Source organism: Marmota monax, unplaced genomic scaffold (assembly GCF_021218885.2).
Source record: "Marmota monax isolate L192 unplaced genomic scaffold, Marmota_monax_Labrador192_F-V1.1 WCK01_AAM20220418_F8-fsc00205, whole genome shotgun sequence".
Lineage (NCBI taxonomy): Eukaryota > Metazoa > Chordata > Mammalia > Rodentia > Sciuridae > Marmota > Marmota monax.
In genome coordinates, this window is record NW_026692417.1 from 2,588,701 (window position 1) to 2,613,512 (window position 24,812).

Genomic DNA, 24,812 nt, shown 5'->3' on the forward strand with positions numbered 1-24,812 from the left:
ACAAAATCTTGTGTCTTCTGGGGCATTTGGATGCTGGAAAATGGAAGTAATGATCTCAAGAGACCTCCAGAAAAGAGGACTAGAGTTCTGGGCTGGGAACCCTATCCCACCAGCTGTTCGTTATTCCCTGTGTTTAGGGAACAGAGTCCAGGGTTTGGATTCCAGTCCTTCCTTCTATGAACTCTGTAATGTTAGGCAATTATTTGGCTTCTCTGAGCCTCTGTTCTTTCATCAGAATGGACACGCCTAACCTAGGTGCTTCATGAGACAATTTTTGACCATCATCTGTCACCCTAAATGGGGGAGAACCCAAGAAGAAAGAAACTGAAATCTTCCAGGACATCCAAACCTTTACTGAACATCTACTATGTGAGAGATGATGTGCTCGGTGCTGGAAAGGCAAAAAGGCATCTGATATCGTCTATTTTCTCCAGTGGCCCATAATCATTTAGGGGAGGCAAACTATAAGCCCTAAGAAACAAATTTCGAAGCCGGCCCAACCCAACTGCCAAGGGATATCACAAAACAGTGCAAGAGTAACCACAAATGGTGGCATCATTATTACAGGAAGAAATCGGGGGGGACCCCTGACCTCAGAGGGATGAGAATCATTTCATGGGGGTGATCTTTCTGTTTAGAGCCCATTGTTGCATGCAAAAGTGCTCATCTTGGTTTACTAACACTCAGTCACATCCTTCCACAAATGTTGAAGTCTCTTTTGTTCCAGGAGATGTGTGGTTTCTACTCTCAAGAAACACAGTGGCATATAGGGCTGGGTGCTGTGGTGCACACCTGGATCCTTGCTAAGTCAGGAGGACTGCAAGTTTGAGGCCTGTCTGGTTGATTTAGTGAAACCCTGTCTCAAATAAAATCTAAAAGGGGTCGGAGATGATGGGGGGGCTGGGGTTGTGGCTCAGTGGTAGAGTACTCACCTAGCACGTGAGAGGTGCTAGGTTCAAGGCTAAGCGCCACATAAAAATAAATAAATAAAATAAAGGCATTGTGTCCATCTACAACTAAAATTTAAAAAGTACTTAAAAAAAGGGGGGGTTTGGAGATGTAGCTCAGTGGTAGAACATATGCTTAGCATGTGCAAAGTCCTGGGTTTGATCCTTAACACACACGGGCACATGCGTGCAAACACGTGCACGCGCACACATACACACACACACACACACACCAACTTACAGTTTGTTAGAAGCTGGACACTGAAACAATAATGCCATAAATATTATATTTATATGTAATGGGTATATATTTAAAAATTGTGTTATCAGAGTCAGTGAAAGCTTATATAACAAGGGGACCTAGCTTAATTAAAGGACCAAGGAAGGCCTCTTTCAAGTGATATTTAATAGAGCTCCCACAGATGAGTAACAGCAGGCAAAGAGAAGGAGGCAGGGTATTCCAGAAAGAAAAACAAAAGACCAGCCTGTGCAAAGGCCCTGAAGAGCAAAGAGCACATTGTTCCAGACATTAGAGAAAGCTATGTGGCTGCCCGGAGAGAGCCCTCGGAGAGGAGAGGCGGGTGGGCAGGGACTGGATCATGTAGAAGCTTTTGGCTGTTTTGTTTTCCCTCATATGAGGAGAAGACCAGCTGCAGCAACATCTCCTAGGGTATTAAAAACTAAGATTTCTGGGCCTCCTTCCCACTAGAAAAACAAGATCTGGAGGTGGGGTCCAAGAATTATATTTTGAAAAAGTTCCTCTGGTGATTTGTTAGCACCCTTAAGTTTGAAAACCACTTTTCTGAACCAGCAGCAGGTTTTAGTAACAAAATTAGAAAGGTATTTATTTATTTATGGTACCAGGAATCAGACTCAGGGCCTTTTTCATGCTAGATAAGTGGGTTACCACCAAGCTACATCCCCGGCCCTTTTTATCTTTCTATGTTATTTTCAGACCGGGTCTCCCTAAATTCCTTGAACTTGCCATCCTCCTGCCTCTACCTCCTGAGTAGGTGGGATTACAGGTATGTGTCATCAAAAATAAGAAAGGCTTTACCAGGCATGCTGGCATACACCTATAATCCCAATAACTCTGAAGGCTGAGACAGGAGGGCTACAGTTCTAGGCCAGCCTCAGCAATTTAGCAAGACCCTAGAGAAAAATAAAAATATTAAAAGGGCTAGATGATGTAGCTCAGTTATGAAGTGCCCCTGGGTTTTCAGTACTAGGAAAAAAAAAAAGAAAGAAAAAGAAAGGCTTTACACACTTCTTTGATTAGATCTGTGTGTGTACACACACGTGTAAATGTGCACACACACACATTTTTATTTTGTTTTTGAGTACTGGAAATTGAACCCAGGGGCACTTCACCACTGAACTACATCATCCCCAGTCCTTTTTTTTTTTTTTTTGGTACCAGGGATTGAACTCAGGGGTATTCAACCACTGAGCTACATCTCCAGACTTATTTTGTATTTTATTTAGCGACAGGGTCTCACTGAATTGCTAAGCTCCTTGCAGTTGCTGAAACTGGCAGGATCCTTTTGTCTCAGCCTTCCAAGCCACTGAGATTATAGGTGTGTACCACTGTGCCTGGCTTCCCCAGTCCTTTTAGTTTTTTATTTTGAGACATGTTCTCTTTAAGTTGCTTAGGGTCTCTCCAAGTTGCTGAAGTTGGCTTCAAAATTGTGATCCTCTTGCCTCAACCTTCTGAGTTCCTGGGATTACAGGTGTGTGTCACCTTGCCTTGTTACATTCGTATTCTTAGAAGGTCATGGCTTGGGCTGGGGATAGAGCACTTACCTAGCATGCGTGAAGCACTGGTTTGATCCTCAGCACTACATAAAAATAAATAAATAAAGCTATTGTGTCCATTTACAACTAAGGAATATTAAGAAAAAAAAAAAGGACATGGCTTTCGGAGAAGGCTGGGATGGATGCAGGGAGTTGATTGGTTGGGTGTCACCTATATTATCTCAGGTGAGGGGTGATTTGACTTAGAACATGGGGTAGGGGTGGAGATATATTTTAGGTTCCAGACAGTGTAGTCAGGGAGGATACTAAGTCTCCCAAGTCCCAGGCACCAGGACCCCTGAACCTATGCAGCTGTTGAGATACTAGACTGGGTTGGGCTGGGCTGGGTGAGTGGGCTGAGTTAGAGGAGCAGGTCCTCAGCATCTCCACTGTGTGCCCGGGTGTGTGCACACAAGCAGGTTACCTGCTGCAGCCACCGCTGTCCACCGCTGGCCAAGCTTAACCAGAGCTTGAGCGGAAGGGGGTGAGCGCACCACACCGGTAATATGATTGTTACAAACTACACATCTACAGGAAGAGATAAAGAAGAATGTAAAGATAACATTTTGTTGTATATTGCCCTAGTCTTTTAATATACATACATATTCAGACATATCAATCTAGTTTGTTGTTGCTCTTAAAATATTGGAACCAGCCAGGTGGTTGGGAACGCCTGTAATCCCAACAGCTCCAGAGGTTAAGGCAGAAGGATCACAATTTTGAGGCCAGCCTCAGCAACTTGGAGAGCCCTAAGAAGCTTAGAGAGACCCTGTCTCTAAATAAAATATAAAATAGGGATGGGAAAGTGGCTCAGTGGTCAAGTGCCCCTGAGTTCAATCCTTGGTACCCCCCATATATATATATATATATATATATATATGAACATTTCATATATATATATATATATATATATATATATATATATATATAAACATTTCCAATATATAAATATATTGGAATGATTCAATAATACCTGTTGGATTCTTGATTTTCAAGAAAATCAGGAGCATTTTGATTTTGCCTGGTCAATCCCTCCCACCCCCAATATATGGAGGGTTGAACACCCATATATTGAGTATTGAACTCTGAACTCCAAGGGCCTCACACATGCTGACCATATGCTCTGTTACTGAGCTATACCTCCAGCCCTAGGTCTAAATAATTTTTAATGTTTGTATGCTATCCCACTGAATGCATGTTTCTACTCTATGTGTAAATCCCCTACTGATGGATTTTGTTTTCAATATTTCATGCCATTGGACCACAGCAATATTTATTCCCTTAGAATAAATGTTTTGTGAGTGGAATTGCTGGGTCACTGACAAACTGTCCAGGTTTAATCACACATATTCATAATATGTTCCAAGGGGCACTGCAGTGAGGATGGCACCAAAGTCAGGGACCAGCAATTTTGCAGGCTCCTGGTCTGCCCATTTGAAGGCCGTGGACTATTAGCCATACCCTGACGTTCCCCAGGCTTTTCTTTCCCTAACACGGATGCACAGTTTGTGGTTAGAGTTGACGGATTCGAGACCTGTCCAAGCCTCGCAGGCTCCAGTAGGGGCTTGGGCTCCGAGCCCCTAGGAATCCACCCCAGTTCCCCTCCCCCACCACGGGAGGGCGTGTTAGGGAGCCGCTTAGGCAGGCAAAGATTGCACCATCCACGGTTTGAAAAGGAAGTCGGAAGAAAAACCGCAGGGAACAAAGTCGTACGTTCCAAAGACTGAGCCCCAGCAGCGGGTCCTGGTCCCTGAAGGGCTCCCTCCACCAAGGCTCGCTGGACTCAGATCCCTTGCCTTTCACCGGCTCGCTCACCGGAGCTTTGGCTGGGTACGGCCCTTTAAGAAGCTGTCACGGTGGCGCTGCTGGCCCCGCCCCGCGGGGAGGGCCGAGAGAGAGGGGAGGGGTTGGTGGTGGCTGAAGCTGGGGCTGGCGGGGGGGGGTCTGAGTCTATTTTTAGCTCCGGGTCGGGTCACGTGATGGGAGTGACGTCTCCGAATGTTGTTGTTGGTGGCGGCGGCGAGCTGAGCCGGAGGAGCCGCCGCAAAGATGGAGGAGCCGTCGAGGAGGCGCTGTTGCTGCTGCCGCCGCCGCTGCTGCCGCCGCCGCCTGCGAAGCCGGAGCTCGAGCCGCAGGGGGTGAGCGCACCACACCCGCCCGGAACCCTTGTCCCCCGGCCCCGGGATGCCCGGCGGAGCCCCCTCCTCCTGCCTTCGCTGCCCGCGGGCTCCTCGCGCGCGCGTCGCTCTCCGCGCCCCCCTTCCTTCCTCCCGGCGCCGGGGTGCCAGCAGGCGCCCCCCGGGAGCATCGCCAGCCTAGGAGCTTGGCCTTGGGCTTGCTGAGCGCGCCCCTCCCCAACCCTCCCATGCAGGGGTGCCTTCTCTGCAGGTAAGGGAGGGGCCGCCTTCCCGTGCCCGGCGCCCCCAAATGGCCTGGGGACTGGTCCGGGATGTCTGACTTGCCCCCTTCTCGGCGGCGTATGTTGTGATGCAGAATGATTTGAGCCCTGCACCCAGATTCCGTGCAGACCCCTCTTCTCTGAACACTCCTTTCTTGGTACTCTGAGGTCAGAGGAGCTGCCCACCCACAGCGCTTCTCCCCATCTCCTAGAACGCCTCCTTGATTTTATGTCCTTGACTTCCCGTGCATGAGGAGGGGGACTGCGGGGGGGGGGCACCTCACTTCTCTCTTCCATTATTCTCACCCTCTCCCCGTGAGGCGTTACTGCGTTTGTTCCCACCCTCTTCTGTCTGACACCCTGGAGCTAGGGAGAGAGCTAGTAGATGAATTGGAGCTCCCCCCTTCTTGTCTCGGGTGGATGCCCCCCATTTTTCATACTGAGTCTGTATCTCATGGAGGCAGGGGCTCTGTCAGAGCCTTGTTAACTTGGGGGAGTCTGCTTTTTTACCCTCCCCTTCCCTGGGGCCCTGGGAGAGATGAGAACCGGCTGGGTGATAAGTGATTAATATGGGGGTCTGGGGGATAGTGAAGAGGGAAGGTGGGGATGCTTCATTTGGAGGAGAAGGGGACCGCTTGATATCTCTGCCTTTGGCCTTCTAAGATGAGTCTTGTCCCTAGAGAGGAAGGGTAGCAGCTGCAGTTGCTTTGGGGGGTGATGTGAAAGGGATCCACTACTCTGACAGTGACCACTGTGTTCCTGGGACCTGGAGTTAGCTTTGGAGCTTCTAGGTGATGGTAGTGGTGATAGTAATTGGGTTCAGGGTCCAACTGGGAGGGGAAGGTGGAGCCAGAGCATAGAAACAAAAGGAGGCAGGGGATGGGAGATTCAGGAGTCTTGGCCAGAAGGACCCCTGGCTAGTTTGCCTTGCAGGATAGCATCCTGGGATGGGTCCTACCCTGAGTGTCCTTTTAGGTTCCAGACAGTGTAGTCAGGGAGGATACTGAGTCTCCCAAGTCCCAGGCACCAGGATCCCTGAGCCTATGCTAGCTGTTGAGATACTGGGCTGGGCTGGGCTGGGCTGGGCTAGGGATGTGAGTAAGCCATGTTGGGGGCTGCTTCCTTCTTCATTCCAATCTTCCCTCCTTTTCCCTCCCTATACACAAAGCTTGGGCAGATCTTGTTTTGCCTCCTTCCCCTTTTCTTGAACCCTCTCTGCCCTCTTTCCACTTGGAGTTGCATCTGGGTTAAATGTTGATGAGTTAGGTTGGGGATCTCTGAGTTAGAGGAGCAGGCCCCCAGCATCTCCGTTCTGTGCTGGGGTGTGTGCACACGAGGGGCCACAGATGCAAGTCCCAGCTGCAGGTTACCTGGGGGCAAGGATAGAAGAGATGTTCACTCAGGCTGCCTTCCCCTCTTCTCCAGTATATACCTCTACTTTGGCTGGATCATGTCATCTGGAGGGGGCAACCATGTCACATGCCCCACCCACCCCAAGTAGCTGTAGAGACAAAGGTTTGCCTTCTGTTTCCTAGGGGTGGCATCTTAGCTGTGTGGGGCCTGGGAAAGTGGGGGGTCATTTGTGTTTCTTCATGGTGGTGGCAGGGAGGGGATCAGCCATAGAAGCTGGGGTAGTGCAGTCGGTGCTGAAGTACCAGCTGCTCTTTAATAATTAATTCTTCCTACTCACATCCCTTTGAGGAGGGCTGTCTGGAACACCGCATCAGGCTCAGCCAGCCTGCTAGAGGACTCACTCCTGTTGGCTGGGTGGGGGGGGGGAGGGAGAGACAGCGAGGGGGGGCGGTTCTTGGCATTTTTGGAGCAATGTCGCTTGCTCATGAATGAAAACCTGATGCAGCCCGTGAGGGGGCCTATTGTAGCCGACTTTGGCTAATTAAACTTTCTCTGCCTTTCTTCTCCCCCACCCCACCTCACCCCAGTCCCAGTCCCAGCCCTTTCTTGAATGGGAACCCTGTCTAGTAGTGCTGGAGAGGGGGTATCATTCTGTTTGAGGTTTTAGGGCAAACAGACCCCTTCTTCTGCCCTCTGCCTCCGCCTCCTCCCTTCCTCCCCTCCCCCCCTCTTTTTTCTAGAAATAGCAGCCTCCTCCATCTGGCTTGTGCAGATGCCTGGAGCTGCGTCTGAGCAGACAAACAGAAATGGGCCGATTGCAAAAATGAATTTGTCAGCCTGGTGCCTTTTTTCCTCCCCTGTTGCCTTCCCCCTTTCCCTAGTTGGGGGCCTGGACATCCAAGTCAGCACCCTTCATGGCTCTGATCCTCCTGGACTTCTCTTGGCTCAGCTTGGGGGATCCACAAGGCAGTGAACACTGTCTTAGGCTGGAGAAAGTGGCCTGCTGTGGCCAGTCAGGAGAGGTGAAGAGGAGAAGCCCTGTGTGCCTTCGGATGGAATGTCTGGACTTGTAGCTTTTTGATGCAGTTGTTGGGGCAAGTAAAGCCTATCCTGGACTCACAAGCTTGGTTCAGACTGCTTGGCAATGCCACCTATGACCTGGGAGCTCATGACTTGGACCTGCTTCTGTCAGGACCAGACCTGGTGTGTTGGGAGTGGGTGGCATGGTGGTGCTGGAATCCAGGTTCTGGAGAAGCCCTCCAAGGCACACCTGATGCCCCAGGAATTCAGAGGGAGTTGTTTGAGGGACAAGATCCCTGCAGGGCAACATCATGAACTTGTGGCCTTTGGGACATTGCATTGCTTCACATCTCCCTCACTTGTCCGCCCTCCTCCTCCCACCTTCTGCCAGAGTTTTTATTGCTCACAAGTGAGGTGGGGATGGATGTCTTTCCTAGGTTTTTTGTCCTACCTCCTTCAGCTTATCCGTGAGCTTGCAGGGTGAGAGGCAGCTGATTTCCTGCAGACTTCCCTGCCCTGCTGTCCTGGCTGGAGGTGGAAGGTGGGTTTGGGTCCTGGAGTGGGGTAGAAGTCTATCTGGAAAAAAGAGTTGGCCACTGCGGTAAGGGGTACAGAGCCAGGGGATCTGCCTACTTAGATCATCGTGGAAGCCAGGCTGCTCATTGGTTTGGCATCTAAGGGATGGATCCTCTGGAAGCCACACAGCTGACTGTCCACTGAGACCCTCATGTAACAATAGTGAGTTCTCTGTAGAGGCAGAAACAAACAGCTCAGGTTTTGAATGTCAGGCTGCCCTCTTTCCCCTTTGTGCCTTGCCCCAGACAAGAATCTATGCCTGTCCTGATCAGGCCCTGAATGGGTTTTTGTTCCCAGGGAGCCCTGGCCAGTGAGTAAAAAACTCACTAGACTTGAATGGAGGTCAGCAGATACTCTTTGCAGGTGGACAGGGGCCCAGGTTGCTTCTGAGCTCCATCGGGTGGGGAGAAACAGTGTAACTGGGTCCTGATCCCACTGTGTGTTCAGGGAGCTGCCCCCTTTCTCTTTTCCCTGTAGGTGAGGATCAGAGCCTTTAAGACCAGAGAGGCTGGGTAGGTGAAGATGATGGGGCCTGGGGGCTGAGCTTAATTTTTGTTCCATTCTGGTCGCTTCTCTGGAGTGCTCTGATAAGGAGGTACTCCTCACTAAGGAGATGGGCTGAGCCATTCAGGCTGCTGGCAATCGTGGGAATTTCTGAACTTGTGTTCCCCAGCCCACGGGAAAGGGTGTGAGCGGGACTGGGCGCCAGCCCTGGTGTGGGCACTGGCTGAGCTGCCAACCCACGCGGGCCCTGCCAGGGCATCAACAGCCCCACCTTCTGCATTCCTGAGCTTGGTCCCAGCCCTGTGCAGCCTCCTTTGTCCTTAGCCCACACAGGTGCCTGTCAGGAGCCATCTAGCCCCTTCGATTTTGACCCTGAATCTGAAAGCGCCTTTCTGCAGCCACAGAGTCCAGCCTCTGTGGGCAAGAGCAGGGGCAGCAGGCCCAGGACCTTCAGGTCTTCTCTATGTGCCCATGTATATGTGTGTGTGTGTTCCTGTGTTCCTGTCACGGATGGCTTCTGGGCTCCAAATGGACCCCACCCCTGGGAATCCTTGATGAGAATGCCAGGCTTACTGAGAACTAATCCTTCCAGGAGGTGGGGCTGTCCAGGAGGCAGAGCTGATTGCCGGTTGGAGGCTTGGAGAGCACAGTTAGGGCTTAAACTTCACTAGCTCTCAGCCTCCTCTCATTGCTTCCTGCTACTCACTTTCATTGGGTATTGGAGGACCTGCCTTCATTTGGAAGCAAATGAATGAGATCATGTCTGGGTGGATCATGGACTGTTTAGGGATGGGCCTAGGTGGGTGCATACCTAGCGTGTGAGGCTTGAGGACAAACTGTGGGGCTGGTGGCGGGGAGAGCTGGAGGGGCGGGGACAGCTTGGGAAACCCATGGTCCTGTAGTACATATTCCATTACTATACTGTCCTTAGCTATCTTTGGGCTCTTTGGTGCCTTTGTGCAAACTGGCAAAAGGAATCTCTTGTGTTCTGGTGGACTTAGTATGTGTCAGGCCATGGTTTGGCAGGCAGGGCATTGGGATATAACCTATGAAACATATGTAAAGCTCTGAGTTTGGGTCCTGAACCCCTTAAGCTGGAGGTGCTGGGTCTGGGAATGGATGTCTCTGGCTTTCCCAATTCCTGGAAACACACTGTCTTGCCCAAACCCATTGTTGAGTGGGGGAAGACCAAGACTAAAGCACATCTATATTTCCAGAGTTGAGAGGTACAAGGTTCAGATAATAGAGAGGCAATGACTCTCCCCCTGGGAGTCCCCAGCTTAGGCTCTCCCTTAACTTCTGCCAAGAACCCCAGGTCAGCTCTGCATTTCCCTACTTCAGTGGAGAGAAGCCAAGAAGCTCCTGCGTTTCTTTGGTACATACTTAGTCTCACATCAGGCACCCCTGGTAGTCTGTAACGTCTTCCCACCTGGCAGAGGAAACTGACATGCCTGCAAAGGATTTTGTTTAGCTGTGGTCACTGTAGCCATTTCCTATCCCTTGGGCATCAGGAACCTTATCAATTAGGAAGAGAGGATACCAGCGTCTGGTCAAGTTCTGCTCTGTCCCTCTGTGCCCCCAGGAAGGTGTAAGCTGATCACTCCAAGGTCTCCTTTGATTCCCAGATTCCTGAGTTGGGGGCCTCTAACCCTGCTCCATCTCTCCCCAGGGATGCCGTTCTGAGTGCCTGACTGCCTCACCCCGAAGGATGGCCTTGGATGGGCATTAGAGGCACGGTGGCCCCGGGCTCCTGTCCCGTCCATCTGTCTGTTATCGTCTGTCTCTCTTGACATCACCGCAGCTCCATCCCCTCCCGTCCCAGCCCCCAACGCCAGCTTCCTGCGGGCCCAGAGCCGGCATGAACTCTCCTAACAAGTCGGGTAAGAGCTGGGAGGTTGGAGAAGAGCCCCCTGGGGCCACTTTGGATGCAGTGGGCTGTGTGGGTTTCCCGCCCAGACCAGCCGACTGCTGGTGTCTCAGCTGTCCGGGAAGTAGGGGGTCAGGAGTAGAGGAGTATTGAAAGGAAAGGACAGAGGTAGTCGTGGGAATTGATGGCCCTGGGAGGGCATCTGTCCACCTCTGCCCTGAGCCTGCCTTCAGTATGGGGGCCTTTGGTCCCTGTTCTGCCTTGCCTTATTGGCCAGGGTAGGTAGGCCTGTAGGGGGTACATACCCCAGAATCTCTCTGGGTGGCCTGAGGTGGTGTTGGAAGCATTTCCCCAGGATAGCTGAATGCCCTGCTTCCTTTTTGTGGTAGCAGCTTCTTTCCTTCTGTAGTTCATATTTTTTTCTTGGTGGAGGTTTGCTAGGCCTGGGCCTTAACCTCTGTGTTTGGGTGTGTGGCATGGGGTGGGAGTGGGGGGACATGTTTATAGAGGAGTCTCAACTCTGCAGAGTCCAGGTAGATTAGATCTCATCCTCTTGGACCCTGGAAATGGTAGATTCCTAATTTGGGGTCTTTTACTCTGACATTTCACATTCTCTTCTGCTCCTAGGACCCTGCCCAGTGCTGCCAGAAATAGTGTATGGGTGGGACTCCAGGCAACTTTATGTTGGGGTGGGTCTGGATGTGTGCCCATGAAGATGTGTCCAAGTGGCCTGACTTGGACCCTCAGGAGTTTCCCAGGAGGGTCATGGGTCAGTGTGGTCAGAGTAATGACTGCCTTCTCTCTTTGACTGTCTCCTGCACAGTCGACAAGCCCAGAGCCCATGTTGCTCAACTTTAACCCTCCATAGCCCTTCCTGTCCCCACATCTTTTTCTGTAGGGTGGATGGGTACTTTTCCTTCTTTAAGAGACAGGGAAATTGGAGCCTGGGATGCAAGCCCATCTGCAGGGTGGACCAGAAGCAGCAGCAGGGAGGGAGAAGTCTGGGTCACCCCCACTTTGATCCCCATCATCCCTCCTGTAGGTTTGTGGTTACCCCTCACGTCCTCCTGCCTCTGCCCTTTCCTTCATTCAACCTGTAGGGGCTGTGCCAGGTGGGCTCTTGAGCTCCCTGGCTTCTTGCCTTCTCCTCTAGGCTGGGTTGACAAGGGGACAGCAGAGGTCTGGTGGGTATTCGTCATTTCCTCTCCTGCCTCAGCTGGACATTGCATCAGCAGGTCAGTTGTGTCTGGCAGTAGTGCCAGCTGCTCCATTCCTCTAAGCTGTGACCCTGACCCTTCTGGGAGCCATCTCGATTTCCCGCTTCACATGGAGGTCAAGGTCTAACCCTTGGCCTACGGCACAGAGGCTGCTCAGAGGTATCTAGTAATGGCTTTTGAAGGATGTTTCCTAGCTATAGGACTTCACTCTCTTGCAATACAAGGTTGAATAATCTATCCAGCACAGATGAAGTTATCGGGTCTCCTTTCCAGATGCCGGTGGTCCAGGTTCCCTTTGCAGTCACTTCTGCCAGAGCTGGTAGGAGCGTGGGGTAGCTGAAGGTGTCTTACCAGCTTGGGCCCTAGCCAGGATGGGCCTTCTGAGTGAGGCCTGTGGCATTGGCCTTGTCTCCTGGATGGCTTTCCAGCTCCCCCCAGTAGGGGGAGATGCTGTCTTCTGTGTGTCTGGGAGAGAAGGAGGGAGCCCCAGATTGGGAACCTCATTTCAAGACTGTTGAGAGGCTTCACAACTGGGGTCACTGCTTGGGGGTGTTCTCCTGAGGTCCTTTCCAATGGTTCTGGGATCAGCTCCGAGGGTGACAGCCAGCCTCCATGCAGCCCTTCTTTGAGGGGTTCACCATCTTCCATTCCCACAATTCTGGCTAGCATCTGGGCCGGGGCTGTGGGTGCCCAGCACCTGGCAGAAGCCTGAAAATCATGTGCCTTGGGTACACACGTGAAACCACAAATTGTAGCCAGAGCACACAGGTGTTCTTCCCTAGGGACACCTTGGAGAGAGCCCCAAGAAGGAAAGGTTAGGGCCATGGGGCAGGGGACAGAACTGGGAATAATGAGAATGACTAGTCCCCAAAGATGGGGTGCCCCAGCCCCTGAACACCTATCACTTTCCAATCTCTCCTCTTTCCCTAGAGCACCGAATAGCAGGGCTGGGTAAGGGCAGGGAGTTTTCTGCTGTTCCTCCAGTTCTTCTCAGTGTCTCTCAGCATAGGAACTTTTTGGTTTGGCAAATCCTCACTGAGTATCACCAGTAAGCTTAGCCTGTGGGGGAACAAGAGATAATATGAGATGATCTATCCCTGCCCTCACAGCGAGCAAGTTAGTAAGAGAGTTCCTAGTGAGGGGTGGCAGATGGACACTGAGTTTCTGGGGCCCACCACCCCCAGGAGTGGGAACTTATCCACTTACCTCTGGACTGGGCTGCATGCCAGCATGTGACCTTATCTACCTACCTCTGGCAGTCCTGGGAGTCTGGGCAAAGGCCATTGATGGGACTGCCTGCTTTCCTGGGGAGGCCATTCCCTGGCCTCTGTCTTCTTTCTGGCAGGGCAGTAGGAAACACAGGAGTGAGGCTTCCTTTTATTTTGCTAGAACTGACTCTGTCCGCATGTTTTCCTCAGTGGGGTTGAAAGACTGACTGAATCTGCCACAGCCAAGGCTCAGCCCAGCCAGGTTGGAAGAGTTGCTCTGGACCTAGGACCTGGACTCTTCTGTGCCATTGCTCAGAGGAGAGGGCAAGAGTGCGGCCTGCCATGCGAGCCAGCTTCGATGAAGGCTGGGCCTGGAGGAGATGGCCAGGTTCCTTATCCCCAGCGTGGGAGGGAGACAGGCTTCATGACAACACCTGTCTGCCCAGCAACTCCCAGAACCCTCCACACTTTCTCTCCTTCCCTTTCCCAGGAGGGGGAGGCAGCTACCCCCTCCTTTCTGGTTGACCAGAGAAACTGGGGCATGGGTGTGAGGTGGAGCCAGGAACCATGGCGTCCTGTCGCCCAGCCCCAGGCTCTGCCTCTGAGCCCCTGGAAGGCAGGTAGCCAGCCCTGAGGAAGAGAAAGTGGGTCAGTGCTGGTGTAGGGTAGGGGTCTGGGAAGGGGACTCCTGGCCTCTGTTCTCCCTGCCCTGGCACAGACTGTGCTCACTACAGATTGGGATCTGTTCACCCTTCCTCTGCCCTGCTCTATCATTCCAGAGGGATTGAAGGCTTAGGATAGGATGACCAGAGGAGGCCGTGTTAACTGTGAGGGGAAGTGGAAGATGCCAAAGATGTCCACATTTTTCCTGGAGTTGGTTTCACATGAGAGGGCTCAGCTAGCACATAACGTGGACCTGGCACATGGCAGCTCCCAGGCCATGCTGACAGGTTTCCACATGACTGGTTCAAAGGGTAGGGAAGAACTAGAAGACAGGCAGGCTCGATGTCTTCAGGGTCCCAGGGCCGCTGGCACCTCACAGTTTCAGGGTAGTGCTCCTGAGCCAACCTTTGGCTTTTTTTTTTTTTTTTTTTGGTGACAGGGTCTCATTAACTTGCTTAGGGCCTCACTGAGTTGTGGAGGCTGGCCTTGAACTTGCAATCCTCCTGCCTTAGCCTCTTGAGCTGCTGAGATTATAGGCATGTGCCACCATGCCAACAACCCTGGGCTTGTTGACTGTGCACAAAGTAAGACTTCTCTTTCTTTCAGTCAGGACTCCCTGCCAACCTTTTGGGCCCATAAAATGGTAGCCTGCAAGAGCTAGGGGAGCCAGCATTGGATTTTTCCCCCTCTGCGGCTTCAGAGTGTTAGGAGACCAGAATGCAACCTCAGAGGGAGGGGATGGAGTCACTGCTGTCTGGGGAGAATGGTGCTGGCTCTGGATGGGGCTCTTGGACCCCATCCTCAGTGTGTGCTCCATAAGGTTTGTGGGATAGCATGTGGGAGCACTGGATGGACAGGGATAGAGAAGAGAAATGAACCACAGGTGGGTGGTATAGTAAGAAGGACTGAAGCTAGACATTAAGAAGACTTGTTGCACTACCTGAATCTCAGAAGAAAAAAGACACTTCCTTCCCCCAGACCTTCCTTCTTATCCCCTGGAGGATTCTGGGAATTGCATTGAAGATTGTCTGGCTGAGTCTGACACTTCGCTTCCTATTTCTTGGAAGCTATATGTTACTGGGAGCTGGCGGCCACTGAGTGCCCATGTCCTCGTTGTTCCTATCTTCCCTATTCAGGGAGTCCTCTTTTCTTAGGCGTCTGACTCCCCAGGGTTCTGGGAGCCCTGCTTTCGAATTGTTATAGCTGGTGACTTCCTCTTCTCCAGAGCAGGGCTCTCCTGCCACACTCTCCTGTGCCTGAGGCAGGCAGAGAAAGCCAGGACAGGGCTAGCCAGCCCTTCCGGTTGCTCCTAGTGTGGGTGGGTGGAGTCCTGGGCTGGGAGGGGCTATTGCCCCTGGCTTTCTGGGCTCCCTTGTGTCTGCTACCTATCACCCCACTCATGGGGACCTTGCCCATCCTTCTATTCCTCTTAAAAGGGTCTGGTTGGCCAGGATAGGGATGGGGAAGGGGGTGGTGAAGTTCCCACCCTGAGATGTCCACCAGTGCCTGCTCTAGGTCTAGGTCGGGCCTTACTCCATTACCTTTTCCAGCTGGGCAACTGTGACTCCAGACCCCTGTTTGGTTCCTGGTCCGCCACTGGGCACTCCTCAGAACATGTCATGAACATCTCACCTGTCTAGGGCCAGGGAAAGTCTCCTCTGCCACCTCCCCTATCGGTGTGTTCTCTCACCTGAGGGAGGAGGCCCTCTGCCATCCTTGACTGACAGAAGCTGGCTGGAAAGCTGGTCTCCAGGAGTCACAGCCACCATGTCCTTGGTTGGCCAGCCTCTCTCAGGCTCCCTACAGGAGGGTGAGGTCATCCAGTCCAGAGAGAGGACAGGTGTCCCTGGCTCTGTGCCTGGAGTTGGGGGGTGGTGGTGAGGCAAGGAGGGACCAGGAGGGGCCTCCAAAATAGCAACTGTGACATCAGGAAGGGGGAGGGGGATAAAAACCCAGGAATAACCAGGCTATTAAAAGGCTTCAGTGAGGTCAGGGGGCCAAGTGGGATCTCTGTACCAGTGGTAGGCACAACCTAGGGAGAAGGAGCAGGCCAGAGGTGGGGAAGGCAGGTGCACTGGCCCCATGACCCAACGAGGCTCAAGGAGCGAGACCTCTATCAGGCCCGGATGCTGGCAGCTAATGACTCTTCCTGGAGCGGCTCCAACCTCAACTCTGTTCCTGCTTGGGTGCTGGGGGTGATGGTACTTATTGATGGAAACCCTGGGGCAACTTTGTGCCCTCGCTCACGCTAAGGGCAGTGGGATATGGTGGTTAGAGCTGGGACTTGAGCCTTAGACCTCTCGGCCCTACCATGTGAGCATCTGTATGACTGAGGGCAAGTGACTTTAATCACTCTGTGCCTCAGTTTCCCCATCTGCACCCCTCTCCTGAGGTCGTCATGCAGAGCCAATGAGGTGATGTGTGTTATGCTCTTAGCAATCCACCTGGCACAGCCCCAGGGAAGAGCTGCCCATGCCGAGAATGGGCAGGTGCTACCCGGTCCCCTGCCTGGGCTGGGCAAGGCTTGCAGGCAGGAGCAGCATCCCTGCCTCCTGTAAAGAAGCTGAGCAGCCTTCGGAGGTGTGGGCTCTAGAATGGGTGGGAGGGAACTGCCCCTTAATTGCTGTTTAGGGACCTACCTGCTGGTAAGGGGGTGGAGAAGGTACCTCCCAGCTCTGCAGGAGGGCAGAAGTGAAACAGACCCCAGGGGGTTGTTAGGACTCCAGGGAAGTGCAAGTTTAGGCCAGGTGGCCATGTCTGTCACCCTTTTCCCAACCCATTACCTGCTCTAGATAGCAAAGGAGAAGACGGAGGATTGAACCTGGCTTCTTGGTCTTTCCCTTGCTTGCCAATAGCAGCGAGCGGCCAGCGTAGCTCCTAGACCCACGGGTACCCGGGGCTGCCCCCTTCCCCAGCCCAGCCTCTGGCCACCGTGCTCTGTGGCCTTGGCCCTGAGTGCAGGCCCTCTCCTGTCCCCCTCCCCCTTGCCTGGCGTTTCCTCCTGGGGTGGAACGCGCCTCCCCCCCTGGGGCCTCCGCCAGGCCTGGGCTCCTGGAAGCCGGCCGGCGGCTCCCTGAGCATGCTCCACCTATTTATAGACAGGGCCCTCCCCCAACTGCTATTTCAGTCTCCTGCCAGCTGCCGGCGGCTCATTCGGGAAGGAGGAGCAGGGAGCTGGGCCCAGAGCTGTCACCCGGGGCTGGGAGGGAACACAGAGAGCCCGCCTGCCTGCCGAGCTACCCTTCCTGTACCCCGAGCACTCAGCCATACCCCACTCCTGGGAAGTGAGGACGGCCCTGTGGTCCAGGCTCCCCTAAAGAGAGCAGGCTTGCAGCTCCCAGGCCTCCAGGCTCCGGCAGCCAACTGGAGCGCCCAGGCCGGATGAGGTGCCTCCCTGCCTTAGGGGGCCCAGTGGCAGTGGCCTGAGGGAGTCCCTGAACAGCCAGTCCATTGACCGCCTTCCCCTGGTTGGCTCCCGCCTCAGGCGGCCCCTCCTGGGCATGCTGCTGGTGCCCAAGGCGCAGGGGCTGGTGGAGATGCTGCAGACCATCTATGAGACAGAGTCCTGTTTCTCAGCAGATGGCATGTCAGGCCGGGAACCATCCTTGGAAATCCTGCCACGGACTCCTCTGCACAGCATACCTGTCGCAGGTAAGTGCCTCTGTGTCCCCACCTGCCCTCTGGTGTTGGGCATCCTTGTGTCTGGGCTGAGTATCTTCCTCCAAGTCCTGCCCGGATCCTCCTACTTTGGTCTTTCTTGAGGGCTCTGCTGAGCATCCGTGAGATTGGGGAAGCTGTGCTCCCATGAATGACCTCCCTGCCAATGCCCCTGCCCTCCTTGCCCAGAGCTGTACTTCCAGTGTGCCTCCTACCTGTACTCTGCTGCATCCCTCCTGTGCCTTTTTCCTCTGGCAGGGTTCATCTCAGCTGCTGGGGGCTGGGGCTTGCTAGAAGATCCTGGCCTAGTTGGCAACATGGTCAGAGGGGAAGAAGTGGGTCAGTGACCTGTCTCTAGGCTGCCTGATCCCCATGTTTGGGCACGTCTGTGGTGTCCACAAGCATGAAAGTACTCCAACTCCTTTGGTTTGGTTTTTGGGTTGGAAATTTAGGTATAGAGACTTTGGCAAATCCCCAAACAAAAGTCTCCTTAGAACTGGACACTGGCATAGATTAGGAAGAGACTGGCAACTAGGATGTTGGAGTGGATGCTTGCTGCCTTAGCTTTTAGCTCCCCCATATCTCTCCTGTCCCAGGTCTTGGTTTACTCCCACCTCCTGAGAATGGAGAGGTGGGTCAGGTGGGCTTGAGGACCCTGGACTCTATCATCTTCTCAGTAGGAACTTTTTTGGCCCTTGGCTGGGGGTGGGGCTCCCCAGAGCTGTGCCACTCCTTCCCTCACTCCCAGGAACCTGTTGGCAGCATCAGGCTCTTCTGGCACAGCCTTCCCACCAGGCCGGCACCACAAGATGCTTCCTCCCGGGAGGGGCCTGCTGGACCCATGCCTGCTTGGCCCCTCCTGGCAGTGGCTTGGCACTCATGAGAGAGAGAGAGAGAGAGAGAGAGAGAGAGAGAGAGAGAGAGGAGAGAGAATGAGAATGTGAATGTGTGTGTGTACGGTGGGGAGTCCTTGTTCTGGATATGTGGTGTGGATCCCAAGATTTGGATTAGAAGGTGAGAGCACCTTCAAATCTCAGAGCCTGTGATTTGGCACTGAACTACCCAGGTGTAGGTTGTAATGGAACTGGCATATGTCAGAGGATGAATGTTTTGGGAAGTTTTGAAAAATCCTTGGAATATGATTTGCCATCTGCCTGGACAGGGATGTCCATGCCCTAGTGAAGGGGAATAGCCCTGGAGACCAGTCCTACAGAGTGTCCACACGGACCTCTTGATGGAGGCATGATCCTCGGGCTAACCCTGTAGGGACTTCTGGGATGGGGCATAATACTGTGTGCCAGTCCTGCAGGGTACCCACCCACTAAGGCCCCTGGGATAAGATGAAAACATGCCTTAGTCTAATTGAGCCTCTAAAGCTTCAGCTAAAGACCCTCCCTGACTTCTCCCAGCCCTGGGACTCAACACCTTGAGTCCTAGCATCTCCTGCAAAACAAAGGAATGGTGGGGCAGCTCTGCCTGGTTGGTTGCTCTCTGTCCGCCCTCCTGCGCTGGCCCTACCTTCCCTTCCTACCAGTGGCAGCCAGCAGTTGGCCCAGAGTTTCCTCAGCTTGTTCACTCACCTCCTGCAAAGTAGATGCCTGAAACCTTGCAAGCTGGGACCCCACTCACTGGCCCATTCTCTAGGCCTACCTGCCCTGGACAGACCCCAGCTGGCCCCTTTCTCCAGATCCCTTCTCCCCCACACTGCCTGGCCTTCTGAGCTGCAGTGCAGTCCATGCTGGCAGGAGGGAGGTGTGAGTCACCCCAGCGGCTCGGGGAGAGGGCTAAGAATGTAAGAATGTTCCCCCTGAGCAACTCTGATGCTGTGTCTGTGACGTGGCTGGGGACAGATATAGGCCTGGAGCTTGGCTGTGTGTTTTTTTTTTTTTTTTTGGACTCTGGAATGTAAATAGATGTTTCAAATAGAAACACTTTAACCTTTGGGTTAAAAAAAAAAAGTCCACCCCAGATAAACTCGCCATGAGGGCCTAGGGAGTCTGGTGTTTCCCTCCTGTCCACATTCCCCTCCCCCTTCTCTTGATCAGTCTCCAGACAGGATGCAAAAGCCTGTGGCTAAAAAGGCAGGTGTCCAGGGATGCCTTCTTGGGTGGTGTGTGTCGCCCAGGCCTCCTCAGCCTACGGGATTGGAGAAAAGAGCCTTCCTGCCATCTGCAGGGAACCTTATTTTCTGGACAACCTTTGCTCTCTGGACTGTCTTGTTAGCTGCCAGTGCCCAGCACCTAGCACACAGTACCTGGCACCTGGATGAATGAATGCTATGTGAGGGGCAGGTCTACTGGCAGGGTTTCTGGGCTCTATTCTGGAGTTTGGACCTCTGGGTGAGAGAGAGCTATGGGAGTCCTCAGTGGGCAAGCCAGAGCCTCAGGGGCACTCTCTGCTGTTCTTCCTTGAGAAGGGGACTAAGTGTCAGCTTCCACTAGTGGCAGCTGGAGGTCTCCCTTAGTGGATGGGGTCTGTGCTTGGCTACCTTGCCATATCCCAGTGCTCTGTAGGATTCCCAGGCTTGGTCTTGGCTTGGGGAGCTTGAAGTTTGTATTCAACTATGAGATCCCCCAAAACACAGAGCTAGGGAATTCCCTGCCTCTCTTCTGAGAGCTCTGGATTCCCTTCATTCCAGTATTACATAGAGCTGATACTTGGGCAATGTGCAGGACATTTTGAGAAAGCATGGAGGAAGAGTTTCCTCTCCCCATCCAGGGAGGGCATGAATCCTACTAGGAAGTGCCAGGAAGGAATGCTCGGGATGTTGGGAAGTGCCATAGGGTTCAGGTTTGGCACTGGGACTTTCCCTGGGTATTCTTATTCATGCTCTCAGACCATTCCAAGCATGACTATGTGTGTGGGTGTGTAGGTGTAGGGATTCCGGGAAGGTAGGAAGGGCAAGATTTGGGTGGGAAGGGAACTAGTATAATATACTAGGTGACAAGGGTATTAGGGACTTTCCTTACCTTATCTCTTTGGAAGGGTATTAATAACTGTATTTTACAATTGAGAATGAGCAGAGAGGTTAAGGAACTAACCCAGGTCACAGTAAATTGGAGCTGGGATTTTTTTTCTTACATTTATTTTTTAGTTGTAGTTGGACATGATATCCTTATTTTATGTATTTATTTTTATGTGGTGCTGAGGATCGAACCCAGGGCTTCACACATTCGAGGTGAGCTCTCTACCACTGAGCCCCAGCCCCAGCCCTGGAGCTGGGATTTGAACTCAGTTCTCTGTGAAGGATCATTATTAATCCACACAAAAGCTCCTTTTTGCACATTTTAAAAAGGTGGATGGTCCTTTGGGTAGATGCATCCTCACGCTAGTGTGTGTGGCTTAACAACTGGAGCAAGAACTAAGTTTCTGCTCCAATTTGCCCCTTCAGTTGGGTGCCCATGTGTAGTATACAATTTGTACAATCTTATGTGGTGGGCGTGTGTGCCTCCAGAGTTTGTGCTCAGAGACAATAGAGACCATTCTATTTTATTTTTTACTTTTTGGTACTAGGGATTAAACCCAGGGGTGCTTAACCTCTGAGCCACATCCCTAACCATTTTTATTTTTATTTTGAGTCAGGGTCTCACTAAGTTGCTTAGGGCCTTGCTTAGTTGCTGAAGCTGGCTTTGAACTTGCGATCTTCCTGCCTCAGTCTCCCCAGCCACTGGGATTACAGGCATGTGCCACCATGCCTGGTTTGAGAATAGAGGCCATTCTGGCCTTGGGGAGCTCCACTTGGTCAATTCTCTCTCTGCCTGCATGAATTTTGGCCTAAAGGGAGAAGAGGGCTCAGGAACAGAGCCTACCTTCTATTACAGACCCACATTCCCTCCCCCCATTCCCTTCTGCCTTGTCCTCTCTTGTTTTTGAGACCCTCAGCTGTCCCTTGCCCACTGCAGAGCTGCCAGACAGGAAATCAGATTAACTGTGTCCACACGCAGCTGTAACAGCTGTCAGATTGGCAGCAGAAATGAGTGCAGGTGGTCGGGGGACACTGTGAGGTAGTGGCTCTCAAACTCAGTCTTACCACAGTTACCAAGGGAATTATTCAGATTATTCCAGGTTGGAGGCCGCAGGCAGCCCAACAACTAACATTTTAAGCCCTTATCTCAGGTAATTCTGATGTGAGTAGGTTCAGACCATGCTTGGTGTAAGAGCAGTGAGGACAGGGGCCATGGGCCCAGCAGTCTGTCAGTGGGTGTCACCAGCATTCATGGACAGCCCTCCTGGGCCTTCGAACTCCTGCGAGGAGTGCCTATATTGAGAGAAAGTGGCTTTTGCCTTGGTCAGAGGCGAATCCAGCTCCCAGCAGCCTGGCAGTCTGGAGAAAGAGGATGTTTTGAGATGCCGAGAGCAGGTGTCTAAACCCTAGTGGAGTGGGGGATTATGGCAAGTGGCCAGGTGGGCAGGGTGCCTTGCTGGACATTTGGGTTGGGTTGTACATGGAGAGTGGAGTCAGATCTCTTGCCTGAGGGCCCCTTCCATCTCACCCCAGGTGGGGAGCGAACAATCCCAGCAACAGCTGCAGACTTTGCACAGTTAGTGTGTCTTTTAATTGCCTCTAGCTTTGTGCCCAAGTATTTCCTGGAAAAGGCTTGGAGATGGGAGTCTGTTTCTTCTCCCGCTAGCATCCGAAGAGCAACTAACTCCATCTTCACTGGTTAGAGAGATCCTGTGCCTTCCACCAAAGCTCTGTATCCCCTGAACTTAATGTCCTTCAGAGTCACAGTCTGCCTCTGGAATGCTGGGACTTTTGTCCACCCTGTCTCCTTCCCTGTACTTCTGAGCTCTGGTGCTCTGGGAGCCAAGCAGGTATTACCTCTTTTCCTGGATCCTTAATATAGAGCCTGGCTTCTTATTCTCCTTATTCTCACTAAATTTGGGAACAGCCTTTAGGTTTTCCCCTTCTGTTTTTTAGTGGGGGGCAGAGAGAGCCAGAAGATTAAGAGCTGGTTCTTCTGCCTCCTTTCCAGGTGACCTTGGACAAGCATCTCCCCTCTGACTTCCCTTTCTTCCTTGGTCAGACAGGGAAGTTGAGTTGTTGAGCTTCCCGGACTTTCCCAAACTGACATTCTAAGGGTCTCTGAGGTCAGTTTCATGTTGCTTCTGCCTTCAGGAAGAAGGGTTTAAGGTTTCCCATGTCCTTGCTCCAGGAGGATATAGAATAATCCTGGGAGGGTGTCACCTGCAGTGGAGCACCGTGAGGCTAGAGACCAGAGAAGAATTTTGGATTGTTTGGGTCCGGGGGTCCCAGAGCAGGGATGAAAACGTGTGCTTATTTGTGTCAGGCAATGTTTTGAGGCACAAAAGTCGTCCCAGCCATTGTGGCCTGAGCCACAGAAGACAGTGACCCTTCTTGGGGGTAGCAAGGCAGGTGAGATGGACTGAAAATTCTAGAGCTGGGAGCAAACTACCTTTGGAGATTCATCTCTAATATTGGCACCCTGTTGCTGGCTGCTCTGGCTTGTGTGGGGCCCACACAAAGGGCTTTGATAGGAAAGGACCACAAAGTGACCTTTGAACAGTCTGAAATGAGAGCTAAGTCCTCACTCTGGCAGAAGTTTGAGCCCGTCATCCTTAAAACTCTGTATTTTTAGCTGGGCTTGGTGGTGCACCCCTATAATCCAAGCTGCTCTGGAGGCTGAGGCAGGAGGATTGTGAGTTCAAAGCCAGCCTCAGCAATTTAACAAGACCCTAAGCAACTCGGCAAGACCCTGTCTCTAAATAAAATTTTAAAAAGGGATGTGAGTCTGTGGTTAAGCACCCCTGGGTTCAGTCCCAATCCCTTTACCACCCTCCCCCCGAAAAGAGAAAGAGGGAGAGATAACTCAGCATTTAATTTTGTGCCCTTTGGAAATTTTTCTCTCTCTCCCTTCCTTCCTTTCTTTCTTTCTTTTGTGCTGGGGATTGACCCAGGGCCTCACACATCCAGGCTTGCACTCTACCACTGGGCTACATCCCTGGCCCATAGAAACATTCTGAGAAGGGGCTAGAGCTGGGGCTTAGCGGCAGAGAGCTCTGCTAGTGCACGTGAGGCCCTGGGTTCCATCCTCAGCACCACATAAAAATGAACAAATAAAATAAAGGCATACTGTCCATCTACAACTACAAAAATTTTTTTTTAATAAAATAAATATTTTTTTAAAAAGAAACATTCTGAGAAGTACTCTATAGTTTTCACCAGATTGCCAAATGGGTCCAGGACACATAAAAAGTCAAGAGCCATTAATAATAGCCCTGACTAGCACCTCCGGAGCTCTTCCCAGGCCCTGTGCCAAGTTCCTCTGCAGGCATTCTCTCAGGCCTGGCAGCTCTGAGAGATAGGTGCTCTGCTCCATTTTGCAGATGCCTGCATGGAGCATGGAGAGGTAGCCAACACCTTGCCCTAGTAAGTAGCGCTGCCTCGAACCCTCTCGATTTCTTACTCCAGAGTCCTCGCTCCTAACCATTACGTGATGTGCATTCGCTTGTGTTGCTTGACGAGTTGTGCAATTTGCTAGGTGAGAGTCATGCCCAGCCTGCACATGTGGAAATACTGTCTGAATTGTGGTAGAACCTGTTGAGCCTAAATTGGCCTCACTAGTCACGTAAGAGCCCAGAAATAGATCATGGGAAAACATCTTTGGTGGGGAGGGGTCATCTGGCAAGAAGTGTGAAATGCTATTCTCTGTCTCTTACCAAAATCTCTCAAAGGCAGGACAAGGACAAGAGTCTTTCCACATTCTCCAAAGGACAGAACAAGGTAATTAGATATTCAAGGAAGCTGCCCACTGTTCATCCTGGAGAGGGAGGTCCTGAGGGCCCATGGATGCTGGTGGAAGATGCCACCCTCTTGGGGGGCTGCCAAGTCTGGGCTCTCTAGAGAGATGCCCTATGTTGGAGCTGGGTACAGTTGTGTTCAGAGGGCTCCTTCCTATGCTAGGCATCAAACCACCAGGTTTGGATCCCTACTTTTCTGCTGTTTAGCCCATGGGTCTTTCCACAGCAGCCTGAGAAGCTTGTTTTCCTTGCTTGTGTCAGGAAGGGCTTGAAAACAGATCAGTGATCTCAAAGTTCCCTTTTACCCTGTCGCCTCTAGGGAAGGCAGCTCCTCAGATCCAGGGATTGCCTGCACAGGCCTTGTTTCTGTCCTTAAATGTCACAAGCAGCTTAATGCTCCCTTATCCTGGGTCCCCACCTCCCTTAGTCTTTTATGGCTGGTAGGTCCTGGAGGAGGGTTTTTGGAACTGGTGCCCGGCAGGTTCCACACCCAGGGCCACTCCAGGGCTTCTCTAGGGGAAACTAAAGGTCCTCCTTCCCTCTGGCCAGAGTTCATGGCACAAGGATTCTGAATTGCTGATGTTGTCTCCCGGAGAGAGCACGGAGTGGGGGCCTGGCTTGTGACTCAGATCAGGCACAGGCTTGGCTTTGCTCTCAGGCAGCTAGATCTGTTTCTTATTTTGAACCTTGGTTCCCAAAGCATTGCCAAGACCTGCTTCTCATGGCCCAGTAGCCCTCTTTTTGACTGGACCCTCTTTTTAGACTAAGGCTATGTTGGCAGTAGTCTCAGGGTTACCCCATCAGCACCTGCACTGTCTCCCCCAGAGGAGCCTGGCTACTTTTTAC

At 52.3% G+C, this 24,812-nt stretch overlaps 2 protein-coding genes across 5 annotated transcripts in view; one reads left to right on the plus strand and one right to left on the minus strand.

Annotated features, from left to right (window-relative positions):
- The first annotated feature begins 4,735 nt into the window (after positions 1-4,735).
- The window catches only part of Hdac5 (histone deacetylase 5), a 35,627-nt gene continuing 15,550 nt past the window's right edge, over positions 4,736-24,812 (plus strand). Inside the window, exons 1-3 of one of the 4 annotated variants that reach the window (XM_046442825.2) lie at positions 4,736-4,879; positions 10,262-10,472; positions 17,032-17,198. In XM_046442825.2, the coding sequence (XP_046298781.1) occupies positions 17,048-17,198 (151 nt within the window). In that variant the 5' untranslated portion in view covers positions 4,736-4,879; positions 10,262-10,472; positions 17,032-17,047. Of the gene's footprint in view, positions 4,880-10,261; positions 10,473-16,680; positions 17,199-24,812 lie in introns of those variants that run through there. The other 3 variants (XM_046442827.2, XM_046442828.2, XM_046442826.2) reach the window with 3 other exon arrangements.
- Positions 17,420-24,812, minus strand: part of G6pc3 (glucose-6-phosphatase catalytic subunit 3) — a 29,724-nt gene continuing 22,331 nt past the window's right edge. The window contains exon 8 of the transcript XR_009226676.1: positions 17,420-17,509. The gene's annotated coding sequence lies outside the window, so the exon portion shown is untranslated. The remainder of the gene's footprint in view (positions 17,510-24,812) is intronic.